The sequence below is a fragment of the Ursus americanus genome, chromosome 1 (genome assembly GCF_024610735.1).
Source record: "Ursus americanus isolate L20-20 chromosome 1, mUrsAme1.1.p, whole genome shotgun sequence".
Taxonomy (NCBI): domain Eukaryota; kingdom Metazoa; phylum Chordata; class Mammalia; order Carnivora; family Ursidae; genus Ursus; species Ursus americanus.
This window is the reverse complement of record NC_142127.1, coordinates 30,259,720-30,272,757: the sequence shown is the minus strand read 5'-3', so window position 1 is coordinate 30,272,757 and position 13,038 is coordinate 30,259,720. Positions and strand designations below refer to the sequence as shown.

The window sequence follows — 13,038 nt, the reverse complement described above, 5'->3', positions numbered from 1 at the left end:
CCTATCCGAACCCTTGAGTCAGGACCGATGGAGGGTTGTTCTTTGTTTTTTTGTGTATTTTTGTATGTATTTTCACACAGCTGAGTCACCAACATGACCCCGGCTCCTGGGGGACGCAGAAGGGCGCCCGCCTGCCACCTGCCCCACCAGAGCCCCCAGAGGCTCAGCTCCAGATGGGAGAACAGACTTCGGAAGCAGCACGTCTAGCCCGCTGTGGCACAGGGCAGAACACAGAGCCTGCAGGCCGAGGAGAGCAGCCCTCGGCTCCAAGCTGCGTCCTTCCAAGCTGGCTGGAGAGCCATGCCCACCCCTGCGTCCCAAGAGCCCCTGGGCCGACTCACTCCCGAATCTCATCAATGATTTTCTGCTTCTCCTCGATTTCATCCCGAAGTCTGGACAGCTGCTTCTGGTGAGCTTCCCGGTGGCTCTCCATCTGCTGCTCCAGCGCCTTCTGCAAGCCAGGCCAAGAGAAATGTGTCATCCACTCGTTGGCTCACAGCCCACACCGTGACAAGCCCTGGATTGCTTCTACCTCCTACCCTACGTCCCTCGGCTGTCAAATCCCAAAACTGGGGCCCCCAGAACCTGCCTTGCTTTACAGGCACAACAAAACCCAAAGATCTTGATAAAACCCAGCGGGGCCCTAGGAGCAAATCAGTCCATTAATTAAATAAAAAGCTCTCCCATGATCTTCTACAGCTCACCTGAGCTACATGGCTTCTTCTCTAGCCAGGTCAGCCAGAGGGCACAGACCTCTTAACTATAGCCAGGTGACTGCAGACAAGCCACGAAACCCGTGTGAGCCACACTCCCTCACCTGTAAGGTTTAGAGAACTGTCCCTGCCCTGAGCACTGCACAGATTTATGGTGATGTTCAAAGGGACCTTTTCAGCAAAGCGATGTGAAACCAGGAGGAGCGCCCCTCAAGGTGAGGCTGGAGCAGGCTCATGCCACGGGCGCTGTTTTACCTACGGGCTTACCCCCAAAGGGACTTGTGGTTTGCCTAAAATGAATCAAAATTCTACATCTTCTCATACCTCATTTTATTCACCTAGAAGTCTTATTTCCCAATCATTTTTCCTACATTTTCCTTCACTACTGTACATGTGACCAAAAATAAACATCTCTCTGTGTACGATGGAAATCCAAATCTGGGGTGCTTCTTGAGAAAGGTCAAGGGGAGAGATGTTCTCTTTTATTCAAAGGAAGGGCAAACGTTTCCTCAGAAGCTCAGCTCAGCAGTGCGGCCCACGCGGTGACCGGGAGGGGCTGCTCCGTCCCCCTTCCCCAGGAACAGGGAAGAAGCCTATCCTAATGCACCATGACTGTTAGCTCCAGAGCTCTCCGGGCTTCTGCACACGTCCGTCTGCCTCTCAGTCCTGCGCCAGGCCACACTGTGAGAACGGCTCTGCTGCCCGCCACCAGTCCCTCCCCCTCCCTCCTATGCTGCCACACGCATCTCTGAAGGAGACAGATTTTCCTAGAATAAGGAAACGCAGTCCAAACACACGCACGCTGGGCTCCAGCGAAGGGGCGGCCTACACACCTTCATTTCCTCCGCGTCCTGCAGCCGCGTCAGATGCTCCTTCTCCTTATCCTGGAAGCTGACTTCATGCATTTTTTCTGTTTTGAATTTTAAACAATGATTTAAGATTTAACGGGTGGGACTCACATCCAAAAGTACAAAATATTTTTAAAAAGATAAAAGACAAAAAAAGGGCAGAAAGGCCATGGAGTGAAACATGGGCTTACATGACCAATTACAACCATGCTAATCAAGATCGGGCCTCCCGGGGGAGACTTCTGGCCGAGGGAGGCTGCCCACCCCAGCGGGAGGGGCAGCTGTCGGGGGAGGGGTGCTGACTTGGGAGGAGGCCGCTCTAGGTCAGAACGGACGGGGCTGTGTATGACCTCATACCTGGCCTCAGTGAGCAGCCCCTGAGGCCGTGTACGGCAACCTGCTTCGCAAATCAGAAAGCACTCTGTGTTAGTGGCATTTGGATGCACGCCACTGTTAGAGTTCCAGAAAGAGCTAATTTACCTCCCATGGGTATGCTGTTTATTTTCTAAGAATCTAGAGCAGGAAAACAAAATCTAAGGACAAGAACAAAGAAAACAGAAATACAAAAGAATCTCCAGATTAAACAGGAAGGCCCTTATTTGGTGTGTGGCAGGCCTCCAGGGGGAGCCTGTCCCAGCCCCTTGGTCAGGGGCACTCACAGGGCACCGAAAGCAAGCAACAGCCAGGGGGTGTGGGGGGCAGGTAGCAAAATGGTTTAGAACAGTGTCACTCAAGTCATTACACTTTCCATCGAGTCTGTTCCACTTTATTTCAGATCTTCTCACCTCCATTTTATTTGTACTCAGTGGCACCACTAACAGAAGCCGTTTACAAGAAAGAAAAGTTCTTTTCCATGTCGAGTCTTAAGGGGAGCACGCTATGTCTAACATTTATCCGTTATCACATAAAGGAAACATGACAAGGTCGTAGCGGGGTGAGGATGTTCTCGCTCTTTCTCAATCTGCCTTGGCATTGAAACAAAATGTATTTACTGAGCAAGCAACTATGTTAACAATAAAGGAAATAAAGAAGGGTGGCATGGTCACCAGTCCTACCACCCTATCAAGATCATCTCCATTTCAAATATTATCCTGCAGGACTCGGAACACAAGTATCCACTGATGCCTAAATATGATAACCCCAGTGAAGAAAAGATTACATATTATGATCTGTAATCTAAAAACACCTCGTAAGCATGGCTGGACAGCCCACACGTACTTCACCTCCAAAACAAAACACGTGTTCTGTTAAACAACAGCCCATAGCTGGCCTAACAGCTGGGCATGTAGGTGCCTTCCTTTTCTTTCCCCTACTAACACAAGGAATGCTGCAATGAATATTTGAGATCTGAGGATCAGAAGGTATGAAAAGTGTTATGATTATTACTATTTATTTTTGAATTGCTTTCCAAAAGGACTCTAACAATTTTCATTGCCATTCATGGTGCGTGTGTTCCATTTCACCACAACGCATCTGTTCTTAAACCTGTTCTGGTTTCTGCATTTCCAGTTACCGCTCTCAAATTTTTTCCATTTATTCATGTCTATTGAGTGCTTCCTAGGTGTCAGGCACTTCCCTCAGCAAAGGGCATCAGGAGGCTGTCCGGCAAAGGGAAGAGCTGGTTCCAAGGATGAATGCTGCAGGCAGCCATTGGTAGAAGCTCAGACTATATTAAGAGCATTGGGACAGCATGGAAGGGTCAGAGGCATGAGGTTGGGCACAAGATAGAAGGTGATTTTAGAACAGTTCCCTGGGATGCAGCACAGTGGCTGGCCTGGAGCAGATGGGGTGAGAGCCTCCGTAGATGGATGTAGCCACAACTCTTCATTAGGATTAAGGACAGTGAAAATAAAGGTGGAGAGGAGCAGAAGCAGACAAGCGTCTGGCAGGTCAAATGGACAGGTCATGGTGACAGACTGCAGGCAGGAGGTGGAGGAGAGAAGACTCTGACTCAGGCAACAGGGTGGATGGAGGGAAAATGGGAAGGGGAGCAGATAATTGGGTGGGGGCAATCTTCTAGATATTTTTGTTTCACCACCCCCTCCCGGTAATTATTCCACTGTTTTCAGTAGATCTAGAAATGCTGTAATTGAGCAAAACCAAACATCATGGGTTCGGCCAACTAGAGCATATCTGATGTAGGCCAAGAGCTCCACACCTGCGAAGCACTCGGTCATTTACCTTGGGCTCGGAGCTTGGCCAGCTCTTCACTGAGCGAGTCTTGGGACTCTTCCAGCTGCCTCCTCTTCTGTTCCATGTTCTGCATGTAGTCTGTCAGGGATTTGATCTTGGCTTCGTGCTTTAAATAAACAAACAGGTAAAAAGGAGGCGTGAGTGACCAACAACGGCCATCCTGGCTTGCCTGGGGCTGTCTGATGGGAAAACGCAAGAGAGGACTTCTTGGGTCCCTTTTTCAAGTACCAACTCCCAAATGATTCTGCCCTTGGCTTGGGATCTGTGATCACAGACTAACAAGGCCCTCTGTTTCCTCCCTCTGCTCCTCTGCTTCATTCCTCCCCGACCCCTCTCATCACCATGCTCCTCCTCACCATCCGCTTAAGTGAGATGCCAAAGCCCAAGCTGGTTTTTCTCCTCGTAGAAAACAGTGCGCTGGAAAGAAAAGACTGGGAAAGTGTCTAGGGCAGAGGCTTCATTCTTGGAACGGGCACCTCTGGATTCTGTCTTCAGAACTCAAATATTGTGTCTTTTCTTTTCGTCTCTCAAGCACACCAATTCCTATGTCTCAGAGACCTTGCATTTTATATTCCCTCTCCCTAGGAAGCACTCCACCCCTACCCACCCAGAGTCCTTATCACTCGGCACCCAACTTCAACATGATTTATCTAGCTCTTTTTACTTGTCAGCTCCATGACGGTATGGAGTCCATGCTTAATAATATTAGTGGAACCAATGAATGAATGGAAGCTCATTGACTAAAAAAAGACAGCGGGCCCTTTTCAGCAGATGGAAATATGTAGACACTTCCCCCGCTCAAGATCTACAGTGTTCATAAGGCAGGAAAACCCCGGAGACCAAGCTCTAATCTAATGAAATAACCTCTGGGAAATGGGACTCAGAGCAGTCATGTTATCAGAACAGCTTTTGATGAAAAGGATGAGTGTAAACGAAGAAAATAATAGCATTTTAGCTGGAAATATTTTGTCAGATTCCTTAGATCATGTCAGAAAATAAAGAGCCAAGGTTTCTCTTACTTTTGAATCCCAGAAAATAATGATTAAATATTTGGCTCTGTATAAACTGTAACAGAGTAGAAAGTAGCACCCGACAGAAAGCTGCATTCATTGCTAATGGAGAAAGCACTAACACAGCTATCCTTTATCATTTTAATACGCTAATATTCTTGACTCTGATCTCATATGCCGAGAGTCAATGTGACTCTCAGACTTGGGCAACTGGAGACTCAGTCCTGGGCCCCACACTGTGAACACCCCACTGAGGCTGTCCTCTGGCTGCACTCACTCCGCTGAGCAAAGCATGCATAGGCCGAGGGGGCATGCCACATGGAACCCATGTCCCCTTCCAGACCACACTCTGGGAACTGGAAACCCAGAAGCTCCCTATTCCAGTGGCCCTAAAGGCCACTCCCAGAGCTGGCACTGCAGCTCCTGTCATCCATTCACACAGATTAGAGTTGACAGTTACACAGTTCTATCAGTTCACACGAGTGCTGAAGGGCTGGTGCGTCCAGATGGAAAGAGAAGACAGTGGGCTGCAGACCAAGGGACCTCTACTTGTACCCTTGCCTTGGTCTCCAAATGTTAGGGGCAGGACTATCCAAAAGCACGTGTTATCAGTACAAGAGGTGACCTGGATATCAGGCTTGAGGTGTATGTACTCTGCCCATTTTTTCCAATTTTTTTAATTATAAAAATGTCAGGTGCGCCTGGATGGCACAGCGGTTGGGGCGCCTGGGTGGCACAGCGGTTAAGCGTCTGCCTTCGGCTCAGGGCGTGATCCCGGCGTTATGGGATCGAGCCCCACGTCAGGCTCCTCCGCTGTGAGCCTGCTTCTTCCTCTCCCACTCCCCCTGCTTGTGTTCCCTCTCTCGCTGGCTGTCTCTATCTCTGTCAAATAAATAAAATCTTAAAAAAAAAAAAAAGTCAAATAGTAGAGCAAATCCAGAAAGAAGTGGTTAAGAAGTGGTATAGATTACCACTCTTTTGGGTTTTTTTAAAGATTTTATTTATTTGTTTTGGGGGTGGGGTGGGGAGCAGAGGGATAGGGACAAGCAGACTCTGTGCTGAGCACGGAGCTGATGCGGGCCTCAATCCCACAACCCTGAGATCCTGACCTGAGCCAAAATCAAGAGTCTGACCCTTAACTGACAAGCCACCCAGGCGCCCCCATCCATAAACTATACTTAACTAATCAGCCATTCCTGGTCTTATCTGTATGAACGCATACTGTATAAAGTTGCAAGTCACAGCATAAGTGTAACTGGGCATTTTCATTCTCACTTACCTTTATATAATCATACTTTCCAAATGGCTATGTTTTGTAAATTTTTTATAAGGGCTGCACAGCAATCTTCCATGTAACTTAATGTCATTAGCCTATCAATAGATATTGGGGTATTTTATTTTGCTGTAATGTAAGTAATATTGCACTCAACATCTTCCATATAGGCTTTGCATATTTTAATCAGGAAATAGACATATAAAATAAAATTTTTGCCTTTTCATTACCAATGAAGAATACCATAAATGAAATTACTGAAGTACTTACATTTTAATGGTTTTTGATTCCCAAGGTGCTTTCCAAAAGGACTGACCGAATTATACTTTTCTCAGCGATGTATATAAATTTCACTATCACACACCAACATTGAATAATCTTTCCAATACATTTTTGTTTAATATGTTGGTTATAAAATGGAAACTTGATGTGTTAATTTGCATGTTAGATTACTATTTGGGAGACGAGGTGGCTGGAGCTGGTTCTATGATGGCCTGTTACCGTGTTTACAAGCGTACCAGAGTGACGTATGCTTTTGTCTGTTTCTCAGTATTATTTGATACACCACTCCATGCTGGTATCAGTTTCCTGCAAATGATTTCAGCTGCTTTAATGCCTGGTCTAAGGCAATGAGCAGCCCTCACAGCAACACTCCCAGAAGCCTCAAACCCAAACACCAAGCCCAGATATCGGTGCCACCAGAAACCAGGCTGCTGTTTTCTGAAACCACCTCACGAAAATGCAAACGCCATTTCAATCGACAGAAGAGCAGCCTGACTCACTGAGCAGATGCGATGTGCCCTGGGCTCGAAAATCCCTTCAAGGCTTTGTGTTCACACATGCTTTGGTTTGAGTCCCAGATCTGCCTTTCGCTGGCTGTATGAGTTTGAACCGTATATTTAATCTTTCTGAGTCTCACTTTCCTCATCTGAAAAACAGGAGTAATAATAAAACCTGCCCACCAGGACTTTTTAAAGATCCAGTGAAATAATGCACAGGAAGCGCTCCGCACAGCGCGTGGAGCACTGTAAACCCTCAATACAATGTTACCTACTACTAGTGGGGCGCCTGGGTGGCTCAGTCAGTTACACATCTGCTTTCAGCTCAGGTCATGACCTTGGGGTCCTGGGATCGAGCTCCGCATGGGGCTTCCTGCTCCGCGGGGAGTCTGCTTGTCCCTCTCCCGCTGGCCCTCCCGATGCTCGTGCTCTCTCCCTCTCTCAAATAAATAAGAACTTTGTAAAAAGATGATACCTTCTACTATTATTATTAATAGCAGCAGCCACAAATAGTTTGTTTTCACATATTAAATTGGACCTGTGGTAGAGATTAAAAGATAGAGGAATGTTGCCTTAGCTCATAGGAGTTTCAGATTCCACCTAGTCTCATCCATTCATTACGATCTCTACCTACCTACCTACCTAGGTATCCATACAGAGATATGTAGACACATCCTTTGAACAGAGACTGAAGGTAATTCATGTAATTCACACAACAAAATCTAGCCTTAAGCATAAGCTTGGGCTGTCACTGTCTGGGGAGGCCATGGACAAGTCTTATGTGAAGCAAAATCCATCAACTCTCCCTATCATGCACCATCAGACCCAGTAAGAGCACAGAGGAAGCAGATTTCAAGAGTCAAGGGAGTGAAATGAGGGGGAACGGGGTGACCTACCTGGGAGATGAGCAGCTGGCAGGCCGCCAACTCCCGCTCACTGGCATTCATCTTCCTGTTGGAGTCCATCTGGGCATTCTCGAGCTGTTTGCTGCGGTTCACCAGGGATTTGACCTCCGACTTCATCTTGCTGATATACAGGCGGGCCATGGTGAACTCCTCCTCAATGACTCCGTTCACATCTGCCAACTGAGCACAGGAAGGAATACGCTCAGCTATTGCTTACAATTTCCAGAGATTCGTGGGGCCCTGAAAATCTGTCCATGGATCCCCAAGATGTCTTTGGATTTCTGATTAGGAATCCCTAATTATAGGACCACAAGCTGAAAATGAGAGCTAAATTTTACTATATATTCACTATATACGTATATCCCAAGTTTTCTGAAACCTCAGGTAAGACTGAATTAGAAACCCTTACTAAATATAATCCTCAATCAGCCAGGTTTTTCATTACAATCAATTTTTAGAATGAAAGACATGATATCAGAGGGAAAAGACACTGAAGATTAAAGAAGAGATACCTCTGAAGATGTATTCCATTCAACGTCCAATACTTTACATTTCTAGAAAGGCTGCAAGGTCTAGTGTTTCTAAAGGTGACTCTGAGTCCCTATAAGAACTCAAATCAAAATTTCAATTATGTCCTCTATAGCCTGCTATTCAGAGAGAGTAGTCTAATGTTCTGAATATGCTTCTGTAAGCAAGGGTTGAAATAAAAAGGATTTTCTATTAGTCTTCAGTTAAACAAACAAAAAAATCTAATGAATTAAGAATGTGCTGTTACCAAATGCCCTTTTAGATGAAGATTTTCCTACATGACTTTTCATTTACTACCAATCAATATTTCCCTGCCTGTATGTGCCTGCCCTTTCCAAGGAGACAAGAATCTAGCTTATATTATTTAAAATTATCTGCCTGGGTGACGTATCCGGTTAAGTGGCGGACTCTTGGTTTCAGCTCAGCTCATGGTCTCAGGGTTGTGGGATGGAGCCCTGCACTGGGCTCCAGGTTCAGCGCAGGAATCTCCTTGAGACTCTTTCTCCCTCTTGCTCTGAACCTGCCCCCCCAGCTCTCTCTCAAATAAATAAATAAAATTACCTTAGAGTTTAACGGTCTAAATCCACCTTTAGAAAGAAAGATTCTGAAAGCCAGCATTTCTGCATGATCTCATATTTGGCGTCTGAGTTTTAGAGCTCAACTGGAAACAAAAACCGAAGCAAGATACTTGGGATAGAAACCCATTTGCTCTCAAGATGCAAACATGCTCTTGGAGGGCAATTATCAGAGGAGCAAAATAACTGTGCGAATATTTTGTTTAACCACCAGAGGGCATGCTAGCACCTCAGGAGAACACAAGAGCGCTGTCCAGTTCCCAGCCCACAGAGGCTTCAATTGGTTCTAAGACAATGATTCCAAATATGGTTTTAATGTTCCACAGTACATTATAACTGCCCACTTTTGTCATTATTGCTGTCATTAACTCATCATATGATGATTTTTTTTTCTGTAAAAATTTAAGAGCTAGGAATATGGAATCGTGTGTCAACCCTGAAAATTGGTAGCAGATTGGAAGTACAGCAGACCACACTGAGTGCCTGTAACTTGGTGTCAACCCCCCCCCCAGGATTCCACAACAGGATTTGTCAAATGAGACCAGTGTCAAATCAATACAAAGCAGAACCTATGTTTACAGCAAGAAAACCTACAGTCTTCTTTTAATGGAGGTCCTTGCTGAGCCACTTCTGATTCGGACTGCCAGTAATGATTTGCCTACCAACACCATTCCCCATCACATTCCTTCTACGACCCAGGAGCAGGAAGAGAACGGCTGAGAAACGCCCCCGATCTTTCAGTGCAGCTTTGTTCCTCTGCCTTTGTGATTGGCCCAACGTGGAACAGAGAGGAGAAGCTGCTTCTTTAGCCTCACCAGGTATGTCCTCTGTATTTGTCCAGCTTCTGTAGAAAGCTATGCGAACATCCATCTCTTTCACGTGGAGTTCACGACCCACACCAGCTCCTGGTGGGAAAACACCACTGGACCAACAGGTAGGGCATTTGGGGAAGGGAACGAATACCTCGTCCTCTCCAGCTCTGTCTTTAGACAAGGACACTTTGTACTCCATGCCCAGACCCTATGTGCATTGGAGAAGAGGAAAATAGTATACACGATAACGGGCTTCCTCCAAAATGAAAGCTGGATGTTTTTCCCCCAAAGCCAGAATCATAACTTCTGGAGCCTACTCTTGTCCTAGGAAGTCTAAGAGGAGATTTTGAGTCTGATATTAAAAACAAAAAACAGGGGCGCCTGGGTGGTGCAGTTGTTAAGCCTCTGCCTTCGGCTCAGGGCGTGATCCCAGAGCTCTGGGATCGAGTCCCACATCAGGCTCCTCCGCTAGGAGCCTGCTTCTTCTTCTCCCACTCCCCCTGCTTGTGTTCCCTCTCTCGCTGGCTGTCTCTATCTCTCTGTCGAATAAATAAATAAAATCTTTAAAAAATAAATAAATAAACAAATAAATAAAAACAAATGGTTTTACTTTAAAATTGTTTTTTTGTTGACTTTGTTTTGTTTTGTCTTAACCACTTAAGAGTTCATATATTTAGTCATTCAAACTAAATTCAAAGTTTTCAGTAATCCCAGCACACCATTATTTCAAAAAGGAGAATCAAGCTTGTTGCTAAAATGTTATTTATAACTCTCCCCTGGGTCTGACAGTGACTCCAACTTGTGCACACGAAGCTGACTAACCCAGGAGAAAGGGCTGCCTTTACGCGGGAATGCAGATGCCGCCTGCCCCTCTCACCCCGTCTATATAGGAGTCACCCCCATGCCCACCCCAGGGCTCAGGAGCATGGAGTTACTGTGCAAGGTGCCATTTCTAGGCCTAGCAAAAGCTAAGTGAGGTGACTATTCACATTCCAACACCTAAAAGTAAGAATGGGACTAGAAGTCCTTTTTTCCTTTTTCTTCTTCTTTTTTTTAATTTTCAGAAATGTCCGTTTTCCTTGTCAGTGCAGTACAGAGCTAAGGCATGATATGGTTGTTTCCAAGAGCTTGATAGGCAGGAGGGGACTGGAGAAGCAAGTTTTCCTGGCAGCGAGACCCTGGCCCTCACAGACCCAAGGCTGTATCGAAGAGATTGATGGGAGTAGAGCTGTTGGTGATGAGGGTTGATTTAGGGCCCAGGATCTGAAGAAACTTATCTGCATCTCTGGCCCAACCACAGAAAGGTCCCTGATGCTGCTGGAGCCCACAGCCCCTCATCTGCCGGAAATTCTTCACCTCCACCTCACCCAGACCCAAAGTCGAAAGAAAATCTGGCAGCTAATCCAATCCATTTCATTTACTCTACCTCAACTTTCTATTCTAGACTTCTGGAAATCTTTGTTTTAAAGAAAGCCTGGTGACATAGGAAAAAGAGGAAGGTCACTACTAAACCCAGAGAAAGTCCGTTCTAGGCTCACCATCACTGGGTGTTCTCATCTTGTTTTGCAGACTAAACAAAGTATTGTCTGGACTCTGAAAATGTCAGACATGTCAAGACATGACAGAACTGAAGAAATATGGGTTCTTCTGTTTTCCTGCTGTCTGGGCCTCTTACATTCTGGAAAGGAGGGCATCTTTTCCCCTCATCCCAGGGTACGACCAGAGGCACTGTGTGGGAACTGAATAGGGTTTTAGGAAGAAAAACAAGATCACTGACAAAGGTCTCCCTGATCTGATCATCTTCTTAGATAAAAGAGTTCTATCAATTGAGTACTCATAACCAGTACTCTATACCCACAATGTAGATCTAAGAACTATACGTATCACTCATGCAATTTCTGAGCTGACAACCTGCAAGATAATGCAGGCTCATCTCATCACTGCACAAATCAGGAAAATGAAGCCCGAGAAATATAGTGAATTGCCCAAAGTCACACAACTCCTACCCTCTAGTTCTCATTGTCCTAATGATTAAATCATAATCGTAAAGGGGGGAAAAAACTCAGAATGATTAAGAATATGATGCTTTATGAGTGAGAATTATCAATGAAAATAACTAGTTATCAATGAAATTAACTAAGGCATCCAGTGTCTGGAATCCAAAAATATCTTGAAAACATCCAGCTAAGTATTTAAAAATAATCTCAATCATACTTCAGGTTCCCAAAGGTAAAGACTCTTTTTTTAATGCCGAAGCACCCAGACGCTCCTTGATTTCATTAGCATTTCTCATCAGCTCTATTTTAGAACGTGGCATAAAAATATCTTCCTTTATCGTTATCAGCAGCAGGCACCAACTTCTCATAAACCAACCCCACCTTCACATTGCATTGGCCACTTAATCACCCAAATCTCAGCTCGACACCACCGCATGCTTCTAAAAATTAAATCCCTAAACATAAAGCCACCAAAATGGAGCTGAATAGGGTTGATCTTATAGTATCTGAGAATTCTGTGCTAAAATTAGCTTCATTCGCCAAGATTCATGAAATATTCGGTTACAATAGAGAGTCTATGAAAGAATGATTAGCTTTACAAGAGGTCGTATACTCTAAGCCTAGATCTGTGATACCATCTAAGAAGGGATTTCTATGTTTCCCAGAAATGTCTATAAACAGAAGAAATTCGGGGAGCCTTTTCTAGTATTTAACAATCCTAGCTCAAGACCTGAGTGTTCTCACAAAGGAGACTGATGTAGAACTCAGCCTTTTAAAAGGCTAACCTCGAATTTGATTTTAGGGGCTCAGGAAGTGGAAGCTGAGCAACGTAATGCCATTCATTGGCTTGCCAAAATCCGCCACATGTATCAATGGCTACTCTGTACAAGGGGCTGTGTTATTTTTACAAAGCTACAGGAATCAAAACAGTGTGGTTTTAGTGTAACGATTAATTCAATAAAATAGACTAGAGACCAGAAACCGTCCCATACGCTGTTGGGGGTGATGGATATGTTCATTATCTTACTGTGGTAACAGCTTTATGAGAGTATGATATGTCAAAACTTTTCAGACTATACCCTTATAAAGCTATTTTTTAAAAATATCTCTATCTTAGATCTCTATCTCTCCATACTGCGGATAACTGATAATTGTTCTTGCTGATAACATTCTGTACGCTCTCTTGTCCCTCTATTCCTAGCTCACGGACAATTTCATACCACCCCCAGTCTCCCCACCTCCCTCACTTCCTTGCTATCAGTGGCACCAGTGTGTACAATTCTAGGGAATTAATCATGGTTGGTTGAAGCCAATGATAGCAACACTATTTCTCTTTGCTTTCCCATTTTCTCTTGCAATTTGGAGTGACCATGTGACCCAATTCTGGCTAATGAGCTATAAGGGA

At 45.1% G+C, this 13,038-nt stretch overlaps 1 protein-coding gene across 3 annotated transcripts in view; it reads right to left on the bottom strand.

The window, feature by feature from the left end:
* The window catches only part of KIF5C (kinesin family member 5C), a 157,365-nt gene that overhangs the window by 35,299 nt on the left and 109,028 nt on the right, over positions 1 to 13,038 (bottom strand). For all 3 annotated transcript variants that reach the window (XM_045782189.2, XM_045782198.2, XM_087860631.1), the window contains 4 exons: positions 7,713 to 7,901; positions 3,743 to 3,860; positions 1,547 to 1,623; positions 342 to 451 (listed from right to left, as the gene is read on the bottom strand). In XM_045782189.2, the coding sequence (XP_045638145.1) occupies positions 342 to 451; positions 1,547 to 1,623; positions 3,743 to 3,860; positions 7,713 to 7,901 (494 nt within the window). The remainder of the gene's footprint in view (positions 1 to 341; positions 452 to 1,546; positions 1,624 to 3,742; positions 3,861 to 7,712; positions 7,902 to 13,038) is intronic.